The sequence below is a fragment of the Petaurus breviceps genome, unplaced genomic scaffold (assembly GCF_028583685.1).
Source record: "Petaurus breviceps papuanus isolate PSGF00001 unplaced genomic scaffold, PetGlider_PUasm1.0 188, whole genome shotgun sequence".
Taxonomy (NCBI): Eukaryota; Metazoa; Chordata; class Mammalia; order Diprotodontia; family Petauridae; genus Petaurus; species Petaurus breviceps.
The window spans coordinates 16,229,520-16,253,389 of NW_027185804.1; the positions used below are offsets into that span (position 1 = coordinate 16,229,520).

A 23,870-nucleotide genomic window follows, 5' to 3' on the forward strand; every position below is an offset into this window, starting at 1 on the left:
TAATGTGTGTTGTGCATGCATTGTTTTTTCTGGAAAACTTTTATTCCTAAATCCCTGGAAAATGCCATCTGTTTTCAGAAGAGATTTTCAGAAATGCATGGTAGCAAGAAACTTCCCTCAGAAAAGACTCCTAAACTCCAATAAGGTTACTTTATAGATCAGATTCCTGTGGTACCTATCTGCCTCCCATCGTACAGTATTGTCTGACCTTCATACCCAAAGATTTGAAGGAACCCATGCTCTTCATCCTAATGAAGGTATAAATATGATGAATCTGTCTTATGTTGGCCCATGCCTTTGGTATACAAGTCCTTCACACATACCGTGTTTCCCCAATAATAAGACACTGTCATTAATTTTTTTGGACAGAAAAACACCAGAGGGCTTATTTTCAGGGGAGGGCTTATTTTAATGAACATTGACAGCAATTTTAATAAACAGGTAAATGTGAACAAAAAAATGTACCTTTATTCAATAATGATCATGTCATCTTCTTCAACAACATCGTCATAAGTGTCCATACCCTGAATTCCGTCCTGGATGTCTTGTGCCTCCATTTCCTTCAGAAGAAGTGGACCCAATCTGTCATGTCCAGCAATATAGCTCTCTTTAAATGAATATGTCTTGTCCAGGTAACCTGCTCGTAGTGCCTTGGTGACACAGCTGTCAGTAATTTTATCCCATGACTTCTTCACCCAAGTCACGACTTCTTGCAGACAGGGCTTCACAAAGTTTCCACACTGATTTCTTTCCATTCTATTTTCAATGTAGTCATTGACTTCCATGCACAAATGGTCCTTGAATGGCTTGTTTATTGCAATATCAAGGGTCTGGAGATAGGCAGTCATTCCTGCAGGAATCATTACTTGATCTATTCTTCTCTCTGCAAGGAAGTTCTTCATTTCTCTAGCGTGGTGAGTGCTGGCTGAATCCCAGACTATCAGACCTCTTTGGTTACCTCGCATAACAAGTGGCAGCATTAAATCAACCCACTTTCTTATAACGGCTTGTGTACACCAGGCTTTTTCGGTTTCAAGAACGTAAATGCCAGATACACGTTCAATCTTATCTTTCTTGACCTTACTGATGATTAGAGGTGTGGCTTTCTTTCCATCCAAACGAATTGCCAAAACACAGGTGACCCGTGCACTTTCATAGCCAGTGGTGGGAATGTAGATTGACATTGCACCCCTGTGATGAATTGTTGTTTGAGATCCTTGTCCCATAAACACTGCAGTTTCATCCATAGCAATCATATTGCAGGTTTGGTATTTGGAAATGTCAATCCTATCAATAAAGGACTTGAATGCAAGTGCACGTTTAATAACTTCAGCATCTTCCAGCTTAAACAGTGTTGTTGATCTTCTTAGGGACAGTTCATACTGTTGAAGGAAACCGTCCAACCAGTGTTGTGATGCTTTGAATCCTTCTGAGACCATTTCAAACTCTGGTGCCATTGAAAGGGCAAATGCTTGAATATCAGCTCTGCGCACAACCAAGGCCTTTGCTTCCTGTCAGCAATCCATTCACCAATGAGGATCTCCAAGTCAGGATATAAGGGCTGCCGACCTGATCCAGACCTGCGCTTTTTCCCTTTTCCCTCATCCACCTGTTGATTGAGGTTATTATAATCTGCTCTCCATTTTCTGACCATTCGAAGATCCAAAAGTTTTTCTTTACAGAAAACTGCAAGATTCTTGCCATGTGACTCCTCTACAATTGCTTTCTTATACTCAACAGTATAGCTCTTCCTTCTTGTACTCATGTCTGGGGGTCAAAACAGACAGAATAATAAAATTATGACCATCAGTCCTTCTTTTCACTCCATCATGCCCCCTGAGTTCTTCTTTTTTCCTCCATCATGCCCTTTTTATCCTCCATCATGCCTCCTCACTCCCGCTTACATACCGGGTTTTTATGTTGTCCTGCCTCAGCTCTCCTCCGAGGCACTGCTCTCAATGGCGCCAGCAAGCAAATCACTGGGGAAGAACAGGATGATGCACTCACTGCTACAGCTCTGATTGGATGCAGCTCGGAGCGCAGCGTGCGTTTCACCCGGGGGGCGGGGGGGACGGTGCATACAGAGGGTACCGTAATGTAGCATGTAGCACAAGGGATCACCTTCACTACAGTAGCAATCTCAATAGGGCTTATTTTCAGGGGAGGGCTTATTTTAGAGGAATCTTACACAGTAAGGGGGGGCTTATTTTCGGGATAGGTCTTATTATTGGGGAAACATGGTAATAGTTGCTTAATAAACATTTGTGGAATTCAGCTACGTGTACATGGCCTGAATTTCTACTGGAGATAAGTTTCCATGAGCTCCAGTAGTCACATTCACATCTCATTTTTATTGTCAGGTCTTGATATTTTTTAAAAGACAGGATTTTTGTCATGGTGCCCCATGTACATTTATTCTATCAACTTGTTATGGAATTGTCCTTTTGAAGCTCATATTAATCTAAATTTGAACTTCAGCTCATTTTTTTAATGACAAATGAAAAGAAAACACTACTGATAAAAAAAAATCCTTCAATATGCAGGACACTAAATTATAAATCTGTTTGCTCACTTACCTCCCCAACTGAGGTAAACCAAAAGGAATAAATCAGTAATAAAATGAATAATAGCATACATTTACAAAACCTTGAAGAATTACCTTGCATTTTCCTCACCAAAATCCTAAAAGGCTGTTGGTGCCAGGATTATTCACATTTTATGGGTAATTATGGAAAAGACTGACCTCAGAATCAGGAAGACCTGGGAGAGAGTCCAGCTTCTAACACATAGTGGCTAGGTACCTGTAGGAAGGCCATGAGAAACTTTTACAGTGGAAGTGATGGTGCCAAACTGAATTGGTAGAGGGAGCGCCCTCCCCTTTGATCTCTCTCTCTCTCTCTCTCTCTCTCTCTCTCTCTCTCTCTCTCTCTCTCTCTCTCTCTCAATGAAATCACAGCCAATGAGATCACAGATCCCTGCCCTTTACCCTCCCACAAATAAGGAAGCAGACCTTAAGAATGAAAGGGACTGGATCACATAGCTTGTCAGTAACAGCCCCAGGATTAGAACCCTGGTGTCCAGACTCACTATCCTTTCCTCCTTCACTTCAGTCTGGTTCAGTTGAACTCTCAGTCTTGTCTCATAGGTTCCTGGGGCAATGTGATCTGCCCTGGCATGTGCTTGGTTGGTTTTGCAGTTGTTTCTCTCAAGTCTTCAAAAACTGTCTCTCCCCACTTTTTTTTTTCACTTTCAGCACCTGGTTTTTGGAATAAAGTCTTTCATTGCTTACCTGATTCCTGACATGCCCAAAGATTTATCGGATCGAGTGAGGCGGGAGAAGTACTTAGTCCAAGAAATGATGTATGATGCCGAGCTGGAGCATTTGCAGAAACAGCGGAAATGTCATGGGAAGCAGTATCACCAAGAGTGGCCTTAGCTGATCCCAGAGCCCCAGGAGAGACTGAGCTATCGGTGGGGATGGAAGACTATGACCTTCCTGTTCCCTGCAGAGACTCATGCGGAAGCACACAGCTGAATATGTGTGGAAACTGGGGACTGGGGACTGGGTGGGGAATGATTGTATCACAGCCTTTTCTATAAATTGGGAAATCCAGGCTCCTGAGGAGGCCAAAGAAGAGCCCCCACCCAGTGTGGCTGTGTGCTCAGATCAGCACGGACTTATGGGAGCCAATAAAAGAGTCTCAGAATCTTCCCTAAAGCACCGGGCTTTGGGGAATTTCTAGGCCAGTCAAACAAGGTTGGAGTTCTGAGCCTGGCAAGTGTACCGTGTAGATGTTCACAATGAGAGCATGCTGAACATCACCACATGGTCTCTGCTCCTCTAGCTTCCCTGCCCATTGCTCAGTTGAGTTGTGAAGCTTACCATAAAAGGAGTCAAAGGAGCTATTGCCTTGGCTGCTGTTACTTGATGTCCTCCTTCCTGCAGACTTCCTGTTCAGTCTGAGTTGCCCTGGCCTCTCCTGTCATTCTGTGTGCCGCAATGGAAAATGCGCTGTTGAATGTTGACTATGCAGTTAAAAAATTGCATGGCATTTATCCTTTGTCTCTTTTTCAAGATTACACCAAAAAATAATAATAATAAACCTATAAATCTGATGGCTGTGCTACCCATTGGAAGAAAAGAAGAACAACACTGCCTGGACCCAATGTCTTTTATGAGTGGTGTGGCTCGGCCGAATGTTATTTTTATTTTCATAAAAAGTGGCTGGAGTCCCCTACATCAAAGAGAAGATTGGCATTTTCTATGCCACTCAAAAAAGAAAGGGCTGAAGTTCTGACTTGGCCTACTTTTTTAGCATAAGGTTAATGTGAGTTTTCCTTTTAATCTGTTGGGAAAGCTATCCCAGAACGTCACCTTGAAATTGTGTAAATATATTATTTTCCTTTTTTTTTGTTGTATAGTGGTTCATCAACAGTGTGCAATTTCTAGCTCATTTGGCCACAAGACCCACTCTAGATCATGCCCTTTTGTCTTCTTTGTTCAGGGAAAGAGAAGCTGGACAATCTGCACGGGTCTGGCTCCTCTTTTAGAGATGTATGCAACTCTCTCTCAATGCATGAATGTAACTAAGTATTATGGCTAGAATTAGATATCTGTGAGCTTTGCTTTCTTCTAAAATCAACTGTCTTTGTTTTATTTTTGAGACATCACACAAAACATAATGGAAGTTAAGGAAGAAGGTACACGTTGGCTTTGTGTGTAGGGCTATAGGAGCAAAAGTCAGGGTCAGTTTGAGATCAGATGATTTCAATGTGAAGGGCCTTAGTGAATTACAATAAACCAATACCATAGGGCATTCACCTAAAGCCAGTAGAATGGCTACCCTGTGGTGTCCATTGGAGGAGAGAAGCATGAAAAAATCAGGACAATTCCCTTCCTCATCCTTAAAAAAAATCCAAGCTAATCCCCAGTTTTTTGTAGGAAATCTTTACAATAATAATGTACTTTTTAGACTTCATTTCAGCCTTTGTTCTTAGGCAAAATTATTTCCAAAAGTTTCCAGAAATATGTTGGGGAATTGAGAATGGCAGTTATGTAAATTGAATTTTCCATAGCTCTGTCAGATGCAGATATTAGAATGAAGTTTCTTATTCTTCGAAGTTGTTTCCATAAGAATGATACTAAAATGATCTTTCCTCTTTTCCCCCTTTACTTTTAGAAGAATGCCAATAAATAATAGTGAAAATACATATGAACTTTTCAGTTTTTTATTGAACAGCCAAGCTCATGCCCTGTTCATTAGAGCTGGGGGATTATTCTCTATCTCATCTGCTCCAAAGATCGGCCTCTTTTCCCTCTCTAAGTTTCCTGCTTTTGTTTTAAATTTATCCAGCAACCACCATAAATTCCATCCATGAGTTTTAGCTCCAACATTTTATAGAAGACTATCTTTTCTTCCTAATTGGTTTTATGTATACACCTTTTGGGGGGGGGGTGGCTCACCTAGATTCTGTGCCCAGTTAAATTTTATATGTCACCTTTATGTACCAAACCTCAAAGGGTCTTAGTGGGCACAAGGCAGAAATAGCCTTTCTCTGAAACTTGGCCCCCAGCACAAAACAATGTGGAAGGTTTGTCATTGTGGTTTCTTTAGCTAGTTTCCTGCCTAATGCCCCCAAACCATGTAGAGTATGTATTTGATGTTTTTAAAAATCTGACACAAAATGCTGATTAAAAAAAGAAAAATAGATAATATTTTATTTGAAAAAAGTTTTTCAATTATTAACTATTTCTTGAACCTAAAAAATAAAGTGGGGAGGGGGAATTGAAAGACAGATAAAACAATACTAAAATTTTCCCTGACTGATAACAGCAACACTAGATCCTAAAAAGAACTATATTGGATTATTGATGGGCAGTGTTTCAGAAATCATTGAAGGTCTGTGAATTCAGTGACAGATCAATAATGCTTTAGTTAACAGACATGCTTGGCTGAATAGTCAAGCATGTGGTTTTTTATCTAGAATGCACATTATTTTACAAAGATATACAGCACACATTCTTCTCAGGAATTCTGTATTACATGAATGCAGTCAAAATATATTTTTCATATCCTACATCAATGTTTTTTGCAAACAATTGATCCATACCTATGCATGTGGGCTGCCTTGTCAAGCTGTCCAAAGCTCCTGGGCCTTCTTTCCAAATCAAAGTTTGTGGAAAACTTCTTTGAGATTGTAGCTGATTGATTCTATGATCCTCTTGTTCTATGCATGCACTTTGGGGGTGAAATTGAGAGAATGCATGATCAGGCATGGCATTTGAACACCACAATTCTAAAATGTGTCTGTGACGCCTCGCATAATGTCATGCTAGAGTGGGATGAACAGGAGTCTTTTTTCAATCAATAAATTATTATTTACTATGACAATTCTTCTCCATTATGTTTTTGTTGCAATTGCTACCAAACAAGGGATGATGCAGGTTGTGATTTCCAAATTATTATCTCTCCCAAAAGAGGCAATTTAGTCAGCACACATAAGACCTTTCTATTTTTTTTTTAAAGCAATCAGTGTTAAGTAACTTGCTCAAGTTTACACAGTCAGTTATTTCTGGGTGTGGTGCTAAGAATCTGAGCCCAGATTCGATCCCCAGGTCATCCTGACACTGGGGCCAGTGCTCTTACTTGCTGAGCCACCTGGCTGCCCCTAAGCAATTGGGGTTAAGTAACTTGCTCAAGGTTACATGGCCAGATATTTCTGGGTGAGTGCTAAGTGTCTGAGCCTGGATTCGATCCCCAAGTCATCCCAACAGTGGAGCCAGTGCTCTTACTCGCTGTGCTACCTGGCTGCCCCAAGACCTTTCTTGTACCTAGGTGTTACTGACCACCCCACCCCCTTTTAAAATGATATTGAGTAATGTAGGATTTAGGAAGGGGTATAATGGAAAGGGTTGTTTAACAACCAGCTCTTGGGGGGGAGGGGAAGAATGCACAACACACTTAAATTTAATCTGAATTTTTAACATGTTTGCCATCAATTTCCTTAGTCTAGAGACAATCAATAGAATGGTGCATCAAGGCCTGATTTGTAGGGTTTGCAAATTTCTAAGGTGTAAATATTCACTCTGAAGATTTAGCAATTGACTCTTTTCAGTCAGAGCTATCTCCAAAACACTGCTGGATCTAAGTGGTATTATGTATTTAGTACTGATCTTAGAGACAAGGAAGGCCTGAGTTCAAATTCTGTCTTGGACATTTACTACTTGAGGAACCATAGACAAGTCACAACCTCTCTCAGCCTCAGTTTCCTTAACTGTAAAATGGAGATGATATCCCATGATGGTTCTTTAAGTTTCAAATAAAACTTCAGTCAAATGCTTTGTAAATGTGTAACACTATAAAATGCGAGATGAATGTCAATGCTGGACCCATTGACAATCTTGTAAAACAGCCGCCATCTTGCATACATTGCCCCACACCTAGTAAGAACTTAATGCATGCCTTATCTATCTTTTTATCTACAACTTCTTTATTTTATAGATAAGGAAAATGAGTTGCTCAATCAAGCTCAGGCTGTCAGTTGGGGTGTTGGAGAATCAAGTGGGCTAAAGTATCTGAAGCATTCTGCAAATCTGAAAGGGACATAGAAATGCTAAGTAATGTGCTTCTGTATGAGCTTTCATTATTAGCACATTTTTTGTTCTTTTATGGAGCCTGACTTTGCCTCTCTATGGATTCTGCCCATTGCTCCTAGTTCTGCCTTAGATCAAGGTTTGGTTGTTGTTCAGTTGTTTTCAATTATGTCTAACTCTTTATGACTCCATTTGGGGTTTTCTTGGCAAAGATACTGAAGTGGTTTGTCATTTCCTTCTCCGGCTCATTTTACAGAGGAGGAAACTGAGACAAAGGGGTTAAGTGACTTGCTCAGGGTCACACAGCTAGGAAATGTCTGAGGCAGGATTTGAACTCATGAAGATGAGTCTTCCTGATTCTAGGCCCAGTACTCTGTGCACTGTGGCGCCACCTAGCAGCCTGCTCATCTCTAAATCATTTCATTTGGTTTAGGTGGCCTACAACCCAAATGTAGAAAGATTTATTTCCTAATTTCTTTATCCTTAAATCGTCATGTGATTTTGGCAATGCATCTTCCAAGAAGCCAATGACTGGGAACTCCTGTGAATATGCAGAGCAGACCATCTTAAAGCTATTTCTCTTGAAAAGCCTGCCTTGTTTTAGTTATATTCCTATTTCACTTTTGTTATGGCTACCCTAGATGAGGCACAGACTCTGGGAGCCCCCTTGAGCTCTCTTTGAATCTTCCCACATAGGGCATTTACATGAGGCCATAAGCGTTTCGTTGTGGCTCTGCCCAAACCTTTGTTACTAGCTTGGCCCTCCATTATCCAGCTAGCCCCACCCTTGATCCTCCCAAAATATCTATACCCAAATCAACTGTTGCACCCTTGAACTGGCCTAGGCCACCATTGTCTGTCATCTCCAGGTAGCCTCCAGCAACTTCCTACCCTTAATCACTCATTACTGGAGTCTGAACTCATTGATTCCTCCTGTAAACCCTCCCCAAACTCCTCTAGGCCACCCCTAGATTCCTCCCACAACCTTTCTGTATATCTGACCCCATCTTGCCTCCATGAGAGGAGGAAGGCCAGAGTATGATTTAGCACAGACTCATTCTTTGTCAGGTGATTCTGGCCCTCTTGCCCAATGCAAGCAGCACAGACATTGAGGCCCCTTAAGAGTCCACCCATTATAGCGGACTTTTAACAAATTTTGCTTTTCTTTGCTTGAGAGAAAACTTAAGTCAAATTCATTCAGCAGGACCCAGTGTGTTGGTATTTTGGGGTCTCGAGCACCCCTAATCCTATTCCTCATCATTTTTATGATGACCCTCTTCACCCTGACAGAGAAGATTGGATAGTTGATTTGCAATGCTGAATGGAGAGTTGCTGTCCAAAAAATCAGAGAACTTGGATGGAAAGTCCATTGGGACTAGGAGACAAAGTCAGTGGAGGATAGTGAAGAGATCACCAGCCATAGGGTCAAAGGATATGGGTTCAAATCCTAGCTCCAGTACTTACTAGCAATGTGATCCTGGCCAAATCACTTAACCTCTCTTGTCCTCAGTTTCTTCATCTAAGGAGGTTCATCTTTTAAACTGAAGTCTAGTCCCTACTCTGTTACTACCTAGTGTAGGGCATAAAGGAGTGAGACAGAAGATCCCCGAGATTAAAATTGGAAGTGGATTTTATTACCGTGGGACTGCGATGGTCACATACCCATATCAGAAAGTGAGTTGGCATGAACAATATTCCAGTTTTTAAAGAGATTGCAATAGTCAGGTTACATAAGCTGAAACTACAATCAGTGATTGGTCAGTGTATATTTGAATTTTCCCATGCCCACAAAGTTTTTCCCTAGGCTGAGGGACAGGGAACCCAGAATGAGTGGAGATGGGGAACACCTGGTAGGGGGTGCAGGGGGGGGGGAAGGGCAGGGGATGGGGAAAAATGGAGCAGGGATTTTACCCTAGACTGAAACTCCTGCCCACAGATCAATTAGGGGAGGGAAGGGTGGAGTTGTGCTAAAATTCCTGCTCACAGATCAATTAGGGAAGGGAAGGGTGGAGTTGTGCTCAACATTCCCTACTTTTCTTTGTAGCTATGTCAAACCTTTGACATGGCTGGAGCCACATCATCATCCAGGTTATCCAATTCCATTCCCAAAGGATGGTAGTGGGGGTCCCTGACAATTAACGTTTTAACAGAGTTGACACAGGACTTGACAAATTGTAGAAAGTGATTAATGAGACAGGGTCCTACAGTCAGGGCTAATCAGGAGGAGGAGAGGGCCAACCAAGGCTGATACCAATGTAGTGAGCCAGGAGGATGTCCTGAACAGGGACTGATACCAATTCTCAGACTTTTCCAACTCCCTTTGTCTATTAGCAAATTCTGGCGTACCAACTTCAGACACTCCCACACCACTCCAGAATTGTTTGCATAGAAGCAACAAGCCTCACCAAGGGCTGCACACAGGCCACCCTGTTTAAGAAAAAGAAGGTCAAGACCTCTGCTGTTCTGGAGAACTACCTCTGCCAGAGAGTCTACCTGTCTTTCCAGGACTGAGATGGACTGCTCTATGTGGGAGAGGTCAATATTTACCTGTGTACTTAAGGCCTGATAGTTGACCTCCCCCTTAATCAAGGCTGCCATCCTGGTCGCTGCAGAACCCACAAGGTCCAAGCCCACTGAGATGGGAATGAGGAGTGGTACTGCCCGCCTTCGGTGGTAGTTCAGTTGCCCTTCTGGGGAAAAGTAATGCCAACCTTGTTCACCTGGGAGAAGGGTGACCCGGGGAATTGTGGCCACTAGGATACACAGGGGCCCTCAGTGTGTTTTTGTTTTCTGAGGAACACTGTAGCAGAGACTTACTGGGTAAGGCCATCGTGGCATGCCCACCAGGCTCCTAGAGGGGCGGGAAAGTAGTCTGAGCTAGAGGCCCGAATCTCGTGGGTTTGTACACAAATTGAGCTATACTGAGAGCTGGACAAAGGAGTGCTGGATGATATGAGGCAGATACCTGTTCCCTGTACATCCCCAAGGGTCAGGGTGGTCCCATTCACAATGCTCTGTGTTGGAAGTCGGGGAGACTGAGGCATTTAGTGCCACCCCTACATAGTAAGGAGGATGACATTCAACACAGATCCAGCAATCTTTTCCCATCTTGTGGTTAGTGCTGTTAAGTGTTTTATGAACAGCTGACAGGAGGGTAAGTAAGGGGACCTGAAAATTGTGAGATCCCTGAATCTTTGAAGATGGGTGGACATATGACCTGACCAGGGCCCACGCAGTGACAGCTGGTATTGTGATTTGGACATCAGGGTTCCCTATTGGGGCAGGGATAGCCAAGACCCCTATGGGACCAAGGGAGTGGCCATCCGGTAGGGGCACAGGAGGCTTCTTGGTTACAATCAGTACTACTGTCTTTCCCACCTGCCCTTCCTCCTCCTCCTCAGGGACTATGATTCCCAGCACTCGAGAGACCGAGACTCCCCAGGTGGGGTCAGAGGGGTTTTGAATGGTGAGATCGAGCATGGATTGCCAGGGATCAGACCCGACTGTATGGATTCGGAACAATGGGTCTGAACCCCTGCTACTGCCTGCCCTGTAGCACAGGGAGGCACTGGGGCTAGAAGAGGAGATGTGGTAAGCTGTGACACAAGCACAGGTGCAAGGGCATCCCTTATCTGAACAGAGCAGGTAGCCTGCATCTGCTGGTGGGCCCCCAAATAGTCCAGTTCTGGGGGAAAAGGGAGTTGAGGGGGAGCCGTATGTGTTCCAGGTTCTGGAAAGTCCAGGATTATCCATTTCCTGTGGTTACCATCCAAGTGTAGCTTGGTCTGGCGGCATGGGGATTGTGGGCGACCACACAAGGAGGTAAAAGGAGGATCAGGAAGAGGATCAGATAAGTCTTAGCTTTAGGGGGTCCTCGTGGACTTCTGCTTTCCATGCTGAGGTGACAGCAGGCTTCACTCTGGTATAATGGAGCCAGGTGGGGATAGAGTCCACTTTGACAGCAGTGGGTATAGTGAGGATCACAACATGTGGCCCCTTCCACCTCAGCTCCAGACTCATAGTGGTGAATTTCTTTACCAGCACAGAATCTCCAGGTTGAAACAGGTGCGCTGAGACTGAGCTTGGGACTGGGAGGATGGTATGGACTGAGGGGACGAGTTTTTTTTTTTTTTTCTGAGTCGCCTGCAGACCCTATAGGAACTTAATGAGGGGAGAGTTAGTGATTTCAGCGTTTAGGTCGTCTCAGATTAGAGGAAGAATGGGTGGTGACTTTTTAAAAATTAAAAAATTCCAAACATAATTTCAAATGGGTCAGTCCTAATTTATTGGGAGTGCATCTGCTTCTGATCAGGGCCAGTGGTAGAAAGGTGACCCAGGATTCCTGGGTTTCCAGGACAAGCTTGATGAGAAACTCCTTCAGAGTCCTGTTTGCCCTTTCCACCTACCTGGAGCTCTGAGGCTGATATGCACAGTGTAATTTCCAAGAAATTCCCAAAGCTTTTGCTATTTCTTGTGATATTTTGGCTACAAATGCTGGTCCATTATCTGACCCATTTCTCATGGGGAGGCCAAACCGAGGGACAATTTCCTTAATAAGTTTGTTGTTTTTTGGTTTTTTGTTTGTTTTTTGCTACTATTAGGGCTGTTTCATTTTTCACAGGGAATGAGATACCCGTAGCCCTGCACATGTGGTTTTGTCTCAGTGAAATCGACCTTCCAGTGTGTCCCTGGCTGTAACGCTCTTACTCTGACCCCCACTGGTCCTGTATTTTTTTTGTTTCACATTCACCCATGCACACGTCTTACAGAGACTCACAATGCTAGACAGGTGCTCATTTAGATCTCCCCAGGGACTCACAATGCTAGACAGGTACAGGTGCTCATTTAGATGGGGAATATAGTACCTTTCTTCTCTAGGAGACCGAGTTTTCTTTCCCCTAGGTGAAGCCTTATCCATTCTCTCCCCAGAACCTCAGGTACCAGGAGGCGATCTCCTGGGAGGAGCCACCAACCTGACTCCTCTTTTTTTTCCTTTTTTATTTATGGGCAAAAGGAGGCATCCTTTTTTAGAATAGGAGGGGAAAACTGGGTACAGTGGGCATTTCCATAAGGGAACAGACCGTTGGGGAAAAGGGAGGAGTCAGCAGCTTGGTGGAGCCAGATTTGCGGCTTGGTTGCCTACCGTCTCTAGGGTGTCACACACTTGATGGGCTGGACAATGAATGATGGAAATGAGGGAGGGGAGCCAGACAGAGTCAACAAGAGATAGGATTACTGCCCGGCTCTTCGTGGCCGCAGTCACGAGACGGCGTTCGGGAGAGCTGTGGCAAAGGCATATCAGCTATCAGTGTAAATGTTAGTTGATTTTCCCTCCAAGAGGCTGAGAGCCTGGGTCAGAGCAACGAGCTCCAGACATTGGGCAGAGGACCCAGGAGGGAGGTGGGATGATCACAGGACTGAGAGAGATGGGGAGGACACTACTGAGGCACCAGCCCTGAATATCCCTTCCTACAAGAAACTGCTGCCATCAGTGAAGAGGATTAGGTCAGGGTTCTGCAGGGGTGTGTCAGTGAGATCGGGTCTTGCAGCCTGGACCTGATCAATGACCTGAAGGCAGTCGCGGACAGTGGGGGAGGGTGGACTAAGTTCAGGTTCAGGGAGTAAAGTGGCAGGGTTCAGAACAGAAGGTTTTTTTTTGGGGGGAGAGGGGTTGTTTGTTTTTGTTTTTTTTTTAAGTCAGATGAGGCTGATCTAGGAGGAGGGAAGTGTGTCTTTCTTTGGTCCTTTGTATTTGGTTTGAGCATTTATGATACTCAAGATGAATTAATCATTCAAAGTTGTTCTTAGGACAATATCTCTATTATACACAGTGTTCTATTGGTACTGCTCATTTCACCTTCCAATATTTCATTGAAGTCTTTCCATGTTTTTCTAAAATCAACCAGCTCATTACTTCTTCTGCTACAGTAATATTCCACTACAAGTATACACCACAACTTGTTTAGCCATTCTCCAAGTAAAGGCAACCTATCATTATAGCCAATCTAATAGGTATAAGATCATATCTCAAAGTAGTTTATATTTGTATTTCTCTAATCAATAATGATTTAAAGAATTTTTATATGATTATATGTAGTTTTGATTTCTTCATCAAAAACTGGCTGGTTCATATATCCTTTGACCATTTATCCATTGGGGAGTGACTTGTGTTCTTCTAAATTTGACAAAATTCTTTATATATTTGAGAAATGAGACATTTATCTATAAAAATTACTTCCCTCAAATTTTTGTTTTCCTTCTAATCTTGGCTAATTGGTTTTATTTGTACAAAAATCTTTTAATTTAATGTAATCAAAATTATCCATATTATACCTCACAATGCTCTCTCCTGTTTCTTCATAAATTGTTCTCCTATCCATAAGTCTGCTAAGCAGTATGTTCTATGTACTTCTAATTTTCTTTTGATTTATCCCTTTATATCTAGGTCAGGTATCCATTGTCATTAGATCTTACTTTTATCTTCTTTGAAACCTGCTTTCCCACTATTTATGGACAAACTGTTCCTGATTTTCTGTTTTCTGTTTCTTTCCTATGATAAATTTTAAAGAGGAGTGGCCTCTCTCTCTCTCTCTCTCTCTCTCTCTCTCTCTCTCTCATTGGGAGGACTGAGGAAGAGATGAGAATGAGGTCCAGGATAGAATTTCTTCATTGTTGGACCCTTCAACTTCTGAAGGATGACATTATTGTCATAAAATTAATCAATTGTTAGCTAAAGGGAGAACTATGGAAGATTACAAATAATTAGAGTCCCCTGGGCCACACTTCCAGATGTTCTTCATCATATTGCTATACTGCCATTCTCACCCCATATCCTAAATATTCATGGCCCAATGCCAAGCCTATCACTTTTTAAAATAACAAAATATTCTCCCTCTGATTAAAGACACAAGGAACAAAAAATGCAATTGGGGAAAGCTCCTTATTCAATTCCAAAATGGCTTCTTGACCCCTAGACCTAGCTTACCCTCGTGGAAGCCCAATTAATGATAGAAAAGCTGTTGGCACCTCCCCTGGCCCTTTAATATTGTGTAAAACTTCAGTCTCCCTATATTCCTTAGACCCATATTATCCTGGATTTGTCTCAGTGGCCTTTAAAGTCTCCATCTGATACAATTTATGTGTCCTTAGGGGTGTTAATGTAGCTGCTAGGCAATAAGTTATGTTATCATTCCTTGGAAACTAGAGGCTGTTTGGTTATTAATATCTTCTTTATGTCTCTTTTAGCCAAGGCTGTTGAAGTGTTGTTATTTTCATCATTGTTTCTATAATTAAACTCAGCTCATATTTAATGGAGCGCCTGATTATTGTGGGGTAGGCAAAAATCGATTGCTATGTCCTCAAACCAGCACAACCCCGCATGGGCACATTTGTTTAAAGAATAAACTCCCCTTTGCTGACTCTCCCTGATCTTTTTCTCTGACTTTCCAAGACCCAGACTCTCTTTCCTGCCCTTTCTCCATTCATGCCATGCTCTTCCTTCTCTCATCTTCTTTTCCTTCTGTCTCTCATCTTCCTCCCTCCCTATTACAAGATATAATATCTAAGTGCACAAGGCTTTTTTTTTCTTTATCCTTTAAAATAATAATAATAGTGGTGGTGGTAGGAAGAGTAGTCATAGTAATAGCAGTATTCAGTATTAATATTAGTATGTAGCAGGGGCAGTAATAGTAACAGCAGTAACGGCAGCAACAGCACCAGAAGTAGTAGCGGCAACAGGAGTAGCAGTAATAATAGCAATAGCGGTAGCAGTAACAGCGGCAGTAGTACTATTAGTAGTAGCAATAGCAAGAGACGGCCAGGTAGCACAGCGAGTAAGAGCACCGGCTCCAGTGTCGGGATGACCTGGGGATCGAATCCAGGCTCAGACACTTAGCACCCACCCAGAAACAACTGGCTGTGTAACCTTGAGCAAGTTACTTAACCCCAATTGCTTAAAAAAAAATAGTAGCAATAGCATCAGAAGAAGTAGTAGCAACAGCAGTAGCAGTAATAGTAGAAATAGCTGTAGCCGTAGTAGCGATAATAACAACAGTAGCAGCAGCAGTAGTAGAACTAGCAGCAATAGAAATAGTAGCACTAGCAACAAGAATAGTAAGAGTAGCAACAGCAACAATGGAAATAATAGTAGCGATAGCAGTATCAGGAATAGCAGCAATAGCAGCAGTGACAGAAGTAACAGTAGCTATAGCAATAGCGGTAGTAATAGCAGCAGCAGCTGTAGTTAGTAGCGGTAGTAGCTGTTGTTGTTACATAGTACATTAGGATTTGCAAAGCATTTTATTTTTGTTATCACTTTCAGTCACCACAACAACCTCCTAAGTGTTATCATTATTCCATCTCCTTTTCCAGAGGAGAAAACTGAGGCTGATTTTTTCCTGGGTAATACAACTGTGTTGAACTGAGGTGAAATTTGAACATAACTCCTCCTGACTCCGAATTTATCCCATTACTGCCCTGATTTGATTTTAGACAATTAGCGATCTGATATGAAATGAACCCACACCTGTCTTTTAAGCTCAATTCTATCCCAGACTCTTTTCCTTTGCATGTAAAACCTCCAACAGAAGCTCTTATTACAAGGTCAGGTGCACTCCTCACCCAGGCAGATGTGGAGCCAGAAATGACGTGGTTGGAAAGTACAGAAAGGAAGAAAGGGCCCCTTCCCTTGGATCAAGTTTCCTTGGGTGTTTTATTGGTCAGAACCATGTATTTAAAAAAAAAAAAACTCAGCCTTACAGGAATCTCACTGGCCTTGAGTCCCCAAACCAGATCCCTCCTTTCACATGTACTGACCCCCTGCTTCCTGAACCAGCCTGATTTATTAGGAAGCCCACTGGATTGAAAACTAGAAGGCATGAGTTCAAATTTTGGCTCAGCTACCTAGGAAGCCTTAGGCAAATCAAGTCACTTGATATCAGGGCCTCAGTTTCCTCATCTGTATGTAATGCAGGCTTGAGATTGGCCAATGAGAGCCCAGTCCTGTTACATGTAGAATGAAAGCATGGGACTAGATGAGCTTTGAGGTCTTTTCCAGTTATAAATTCCATAATACCACTTTTCTAGACTAGCTGCTTGGAGTTCTGACAATGCTTTTCTATGGGCCCAAGCCATTCATTTTTGACCTGTGTAAATCTGTCTTGCTAGGGTAGCTAGGTGGCACAGTGTATAGAGCACCGGCCCTGGAGTCAGGAGGACCTGAGTTCAAATCTTTCCTTAGACACTTAACACAAAACTAGCCGTGTGACGTTGGACAAGTCACTTAACCCCAATTGCCCTACCTTCCCCCTCCAAAAAGCAAAAAAAAAAATCTGTCTTGATCTCTGTTGGCATTTAGACTCCTACTTATCTTGGTCCTCGGTCGATGGCCTAGTGCCTCTGCTGTTAGTCCTTCATTCTCAAAGAGGACCAATGATGGGGGCAGAGCCAAGATGGTGGCCTAGAAACAGGCAAACTCCAGGCACTCCTCCATAACCACCTCCGAAAGGACCAATGGTATCGGAGGGCAATGTATAGATTTGCAAGTGAATTCGATTTGAGTGAGGCAGGGCTGTGCAAAGTCATCAGCCTCACTCCTCCAGAGTCATTTGAGTCTGGTGACAAGGCATAAGTCAGGAGGAGGGGTGATGGCCCTTGATACAGTGGGAGATAGCAATAGTATTTATTACACACACACACACACACACACACACACATATGTAGTGTATATATATTATATATAATGTGTACATGTATATTATATGTATTATATATTGTGTTTACATATATATGCACATATTTATATAGTATATAAAAAGGCCAAATTCTTGGCCTTTTGAAGCTAAGATCTTTCCCAAGTCTCAGTTTATCTGAGGCAGCACCCATTCTATAATTAAAGGCTAAGTAAGAAATGAGGCAAAAGGTGACCTAGTTTGCCTTTCCAAGTGAATAGAAGACTGGACTTGGAATCAATAGGCCTGATGTGATATTTACTAACTCTACACTCCTGAGCAAGTGCTCTGTCCATGTTCTGTGCAATCCTTTCTTTATGGACACCATCCTATATGTCTGGAATGACTTCCCTTGCTCCCCCCATTTGTGCCCCTTGAAATTCTACCCATCCTTTAAGGCTTTGCTTAAATGCCATCTCTCCCACAAAGCCATACTTGATGTTCCATTCAGGAACCATCCTTTCTCCACCCCTAGATTTCCCAAAACACCTGATGAATTCCCTTCTCTTGCATTTACCATTCATGATTTCGTATTACACTTATCTGAATATCTATCCTATCCCTCAATCAGATCCTGAGCTCCATGGAGGCAGGGGCAGTTTTACTTCATCCTTGTATGTCCTCCAATTACTAACACTTCGCTTCTTACTGAATGTTTGTGGGATTCAAAACTTTGCCTTTCTATGTGTCAAGTCTGAATGTGTTTGCCTTTGATCATACCCAGGCATTGCTTGAGCCTAGTAGTGAAAAGAGAAGGTGGAATGTGGGCATACATAACTTTGGGGACTAGTTAACAGCCAGAAGGAAAAAGGGCCTGACTGACTCCTCGCTCCTCTCTTTACCCATAGTTTTCCAAAACCCTGTCATACAAGTAGGGTTGATCCGTTTAATCTCCCTCTTTAACAAAGTATGGTTGCTGAGGTCAGAAAGCAATGTTTCATAGTAGCTTGGTAGAGAGTAGAAGATACCATGGTGTTGAAAAGTAATATCAAACTGTAATAGAAACCTCTACCTGTTGCATATTGACTGAGAAAACCACAAATCAATATTATCTATATTGTATTGTATTTGCATTTGTTTTTACTAAATATTTCCCAATTACATTTTAATGTGGTTCAGATTATACAGCTTTACTTCTTTTTTTCTTTTTTGTTTTGTTTTTTTTTTTTTGTTTGCTTTTTGGAGGGGGAAGGGCAGGGCTATTGGGATTAAGTGACTTGCCCAAGGTCACACACCTAGTAAGTAATAAGTATCTGCACCACCTAGCCACCCCTAGTTTGACTTCAATATTATGGAGGGAAGAGTGCCTAATTTGGTGTCCTGAGATCTAGGTTCTAGCTCTCGCTATGCTATTAAGCACCTGTGTGACCTTAGTCACAATTTAACAATTCTGGGTCTCATTTTCCTCACCTATAAACTTAGACCATTGGATTATTTGTTCTGTGAAGTTTGGATGCGGTCAAGTTTGGATTCATAGGCCACATGTGGCCTCGAGGCTGCAGGTTCCCCACCCCTGGATTAGATCATCTCTTAGGTTGATGTTAGTGGTAACATTCGTTTTCTATAGAAAAGCAATTGCCATATTTAAACATACTTCTCCCCATCATCTTCACCTCTCCCAGATGTCTAGACTAAGAAGACAGTGTGTAACTTTTCTCCATATTCCCCTCACACTTGATCCCCAACCTTCAGTTGACATGACCATGACAAAGGGCATAGAAATGAAGAGAAGAGAGTTAAAGGGCTCATAATAGTGGTCAGTGGCTCTGAGTGTTTCAGCCCTAGTTCATTATAAAATCACATATTCACACACACCTCCATCTTTAGTGATCCAGAAGGCATATATGTAAATATCATATTAAGGAGATGTATTCTAACCCCTTGTGTAGTAAAAAAAATTGGGACTAGTGTACTTTGGGGAAGAGATATCTTAGGAGTAGGCATGATTCCAGGCTTAAAGTATGGGAAGGGCTGTGATAGCCTCATTGCCTTAGAGTTAGAAAAGAACTTAATAACGAGAGGTGAAATGACTTGCTTAAAGTCACACAGGTGGTAAGCGGTAGAGTCAGGATTTGGACCCATCCTCTGATTCCAGATCCAGCACCCCCTTCCCACAGCATGTACCATGCCATCATGTGGAAGTAACACTCAAGTAGTGAGACAGGTTTTATCTTACTATAAAGGAAGGATTACTAGCAATTGTCTAATAATTGAATGGACTGCCTCATGGAGGAGTGAGCTCTCTCTTACTGGAATTCTTCAAAGCTGAGTCTTGGTGCCTGCTGCTCAGGGATTTTGTCAGAAGGGTGGGCAATATGTCTTGAAGTTCCTTCCAATTTTGAGGGTTCTGATGAACTTCAAACCAACTGTAATTGAGGTGTGATCATGAAGGGAGTGGCAGGGACAGAAAAAAGGTAGCTTCTGAAGCACAGCATGCTCGGGAAAAGAGTCTCCTATCTACATAATTTATATTCTTAAACAAACTTCAATATGTATGTGAAATGTGTACTGCTTTGAAGCACGGCTACACTTTTCTACCAACCAGCTAGAATCCCAGAAGTAAGACCGGTAGTTTTTTTTGTTTGTTTTGGAGGTAATTGGAGTTAAGTGATTTGCCTCGGGTAAGTGTCAAGTGTCTGAAGCCAGCATTGAACTCAGGTCCTTCTAACTCCAGGGCTGGTGTTCAATCTCTAGCTGCCCCAAGACTGGTAGTTTTAAAGAGGAGTGGGCTATCTCTACAGATATATAGGCGTGTTTTTTTATCTCTGTGTCTACATTGCGGATGGCAGTGAAGAAACAAGCAGTGGGCCATGAGGCAGACTTTAGTCCCTACAAATGGGTGGCTTTTTCAGCAGCCTGATTAGTATAACTTTTCTCATCAGGGTTATAGCCAGGGAGATGGTCCTGACTGTCTTTCAGTCCATTCTGCAGCGCAGATTCAGTTCCTTGTTTCCAGGCAGCATCTTTTTCAAGACTGTCCTGAGAAAAATGAAAGGAAAATTTCATGGTTTCTCCCTAAAGCAGTAATTAACCATTCCAGCACATAGAAGAGGGATGGCATTTAGAACTACAAGCTCCAGAAACCCAAGAGACCATAAGACCCCAGAATAAAGCTACTGTGGAGGCCACAAGGTAAGAGATGGGAAAATTCCCCCTTGAAAACTTAGGGCCTTGACTATGTGGCAGAACCAATGAATTCTTGTTAAGGCCTTTGGGATAGCTCTGAGATAAAAGAAAAGATTAGGGAAATTTTGGAGTAAATTTGAACTGAAATCAACAAATAGATAGCTAATGTGTGTGATGGACAGCACTTGCTAGTACCGGGAATTTCTCTCAGAGATGAAAATCACTTTTCTATATTCTAGTCCTTCACCCCCTTCTCTTCCAGTGTGGGCTGCATCTTTACTATGTGTTTGTTGAAAACACCCTTGGATTAGCTCTTGATTTTCTACTTCTCCTGGAATTCTCCTCTCTTAGGCCCATGCTTGACTTTGCAGAAGGTAAAGAGTGAACTAATATATCACTCAAGGAAGAAACAGATGTTTGTATACTGGACTGACTCTTCCCCAGATGCCCTTGTGAATTCTTCCAATTCCACCCACTGAAAAGATAACCTTGAGGTAAGTGGTAGACTTTATAGTAGTAAAAAGTCAACTCACAAGAATTGTCTCACTGTCATGTCGAACTCCACACCAGCATAATGTCTTGTATTTCTTAGACCAAGAGCAAAACAAATTCCCAACTGGTCGAATCAATTGTGGTTGAATATCTTTGCCTTTCGTTGGACCTGTAAAATATTTCCCAATAGTATTTATGGCCTGGCATAATGGACAGGAAATCCAGATGTTATTTTTCACTCTAACACAAATGCAGTAGGTGACCTTGGACAAGCTATTTGCCCTCTCTGGGAATCTCCTTCCTCTGTAAAAGAAGTAGATAGATCTGAATGGTCTTTACAGCCATAATACTATAATTCCCAAACCAGGCATGCTTGAGAGGACCTTTGGTACTGTGGCTATCATACTTACCAAAGCAAAACAACTAACTGCTTGAGAAATAGGCCCTATCCAAGCATTTCAGATGTTAACCTGGATAAGTCTAAATCAATAATTAATCTGACCACGAATAGTCCCCATGAATCAAGTAAACTCTTGACTCATACAATTAGTCAAATAAAGGTAACTTTGATCAGCAACCTTTAATATGCTAAAAAGGAGGGTGTTCACACAATTCCTTTCCTTTCAGAAAAAAGTTATTTACTTTTCCTGTATCATGGTTTCTTTTGCTAATCTGGTAAAGCCTAGACCCCTTCTCTGAATATTGTTTTTAAGTGTGTAAAATATATAAGATTGTAAAGGAAATCAATTATACTGAAATAGTTATCAAAACACTCAAAAAACAAGTTGATGATTCTATGGTTAAGAACCCCTGATTTAAGAGATTCTTATTTTTCTTAGCCCAGTTTCTCATATCCTGAATGTTGTCATTATCATCAGCTTCCAAGGCCAGATATTGACAAAATGGTGAATGCAGATGGTCTGGGCTAAGGCTTCTTCTGAACCCTTCTCCCTGTATAAATTAGTCATCGCCAATCATTCTGATTTTCGTCTTGCTACTGGACTTCCATGATTCTGCAAGACAGAGCAAGGCTGATAACTTTGGGCAATTCTGCCTCACTTAAATCTAATTCACTTGAAAGTCAAGATTGATATCTGTGATATCATTGGTCCTCTTTGAAATGAAGGTCCTCTCCGCACCACCATACCACCCCATCTCTTTCTTCAGCATTTTCTGACCCTCATTCCATAGTCAAATCTACTTATCTTACTTCCCCCTCCTTTGGGAACATGCAAGGGGATTGACACAAATTAACTAATTCAAATGTAATTGCTAATGGTTGATAAAACTATCATAGTGTAATGGGAAAAGCAGAGGATTTAGTTTCAGGGGACCAGGAGTCAAATACTAGCTCCTTTCATTTACTACCTGTATAATCTTGGGCATATCACTTAAAATTTCCAGGCCTCAGTTTCTTCAACTGTTAGGTTGGATGAGGTGGTCTCTAAATTCATGGACCTACCTGGATTATAATAGCTAACATTTATACAGAATTTAAAGTTGGTAATGTGCTTTATGTGTATCATTTTATTTGAACCTTAACCCTTGAGGAAGGTGCTATTATTATCCCCATTTGACAGATGAGGAAACTGAGACTAGTTAGGTGACTTGCCCACACTAAGCTAGCAAGTGTCTGAGACAATGGAACCCAACCCAGGTTTTTCTGTTTCTGAGTCCAATCTATTAAACCACCTAGAAAGGGACTTCTGTGCTATATCCGAAAGAGAATAAAGTGGGCTTTTCGGAGTCAGTTAGGGAAAGGATCAGAGGGGCTGCTTGGCACCTTTGACCACTATGCACAAGGTCAACTCAGCCAGGACTAGAATTGATTTTGATTAGGACCCCAAATGTTCAGTTAATGGTACCAACCTGTTATGAAGCTGATAAGGAAACCAGCAAGGATGCATCCCAAGCACCCCACAGCACTGTAGTAAAGGTAGGAGAGTGAGTACCAAGTCTCAGCCATGGCTGGTCTGTGAAAATACAAATAGAGAAGTGCTCATTGGTACAGCCTTGGCTTCTGAAGAGCAGAAGCCACTTGGTTGAAGAGCCCGAGATCCAAGAGCCTGCTGCTGCCTCCCAAGGCATCTTACCAAGCAGCCAAGCCAAGCACGGGGCCTTGGATGGTGTTCAATCTGGTGAGTTATTTCAAGTGCATCAATCTTAGCACTTATTACTAACAGCTTGGCTCTGTCCTCCATTTATTATATGTTGCTCACAACCACCCAGAGTTAGGTAGAGTGCAGTCTGTTACTCTCTCTCTCCATTTTAAAGTTAAGGAAACAATAACCCAGAAAGTGCTAAAATTATTAGGTGATTTGCTATAGTCCTTCACAAACATGATCCCATGATGTCTAATATAAAGATAGCTACTATTTATATAATGTTTTTGAGTTTGCAGAGTACTTTACATATCTTTTCTCATTTGATCATTACAACTCCTAGAGCTAGGAGCTATTATCTTCATTTTACAGTTGAGAAAACTGAGACAGAGGTTAAGAATTATATGACTAATAAGTATCTGAGGTAGGATCCCAAAACCCAGGCCTTCCTTACTCTACATCTCAGACTTCACCTACCTGACCATGGCTATATGATTTGGGGCATGTAGACAGTGCAGTGGAGTGACAGACCTGGAGTGAGGAAGGCTCATATTCATGAGTTCAAATCCAGCCTCAAACACTTACTGGCTGTGTGTCCCTGGACTAGTCACTTAACCCTGTTTGTCTCAGTTTCCTCCTCTGTAAAATGAGTCAGAGAAAGAAATGGCAAACCCCTCCAGTATCTTTACCAAGAAAACCCCAGATGGGATCACAAAGAGTTGGCCACGACTGAAACAACTGAGAGACAATAACAGGAATGGAGAGTGGACACGAAATGGAGTCATGGAAAAGTTTTGCTCTTGTCTTTATGCCTGATGGGTGTTTCTG

General features: G+C 42.1%; 3 protein-coding genes across 18 annotated transcripts in view; 2 read left to right on the forward strand and 1 right to left on the reverse strand.

Moving 5' to 3' along the window:
• Nucleotides 1–6,392, forward strand: part of ANO3 (anoctamin 3) — a 538,169-nt gene extending 531,777 nt beyond the window's left edge. For all 16 annotated transcript variants that reach the window (XM_069091310.1, XM_069091311.1, XM_069091318.1 and 13 more), the window contains one exon: nucleotides 3,254–6,392. In XM_069091310.1, the coding sequence (XP_068947411.1) occupies nucleotides 3,254–3,436 (183 nt within the window). In that variant the 3' untranslated portion in view covers nucleotides 3,437–6,392. The remainder of the gene's footprint in view (nucleotides 1–3,253) is intronic.
• Nucleotides 1–23,870, forward strand: part of BBOX1 (gamma-butyrobetaine hydroxylase 1) — a 519,348-nt gene that overhangs the window by 84,695 nt on the left and 410,783 nt on the right. The window lies entirely within an intron of this gene.
• Nucleotides 15,874–23,870, reverse strand: part of SLC5A12 (solute carrier family 5 member 12) — a 45,323-nt gene continuing 37,326 nt past the window's right edge. The window contains exons 13-15 of the mRNA XM_069091308.1: nucleotides 22,810–22,913; nucleotides 20,982–21,109; nucleotides 15,874–20,301 (exon numbers count right to left, since the gene is read on the reverse strand). Of these exons, the coding sequence (XP_068947409.1) occupies nucleotides 20,152–20,301; nucleotides 20,982–21,109; nucleotides 22,810–22,913 (382 nt within the window). The 3' untranslated portion in view covers nucleotides 15,874–20,151. The remainder of the gene's footprint in view (nucleotides 20,302–20,981; nucleotides 21,110–22,809; nucleotides 22,914–23,870) is intronic.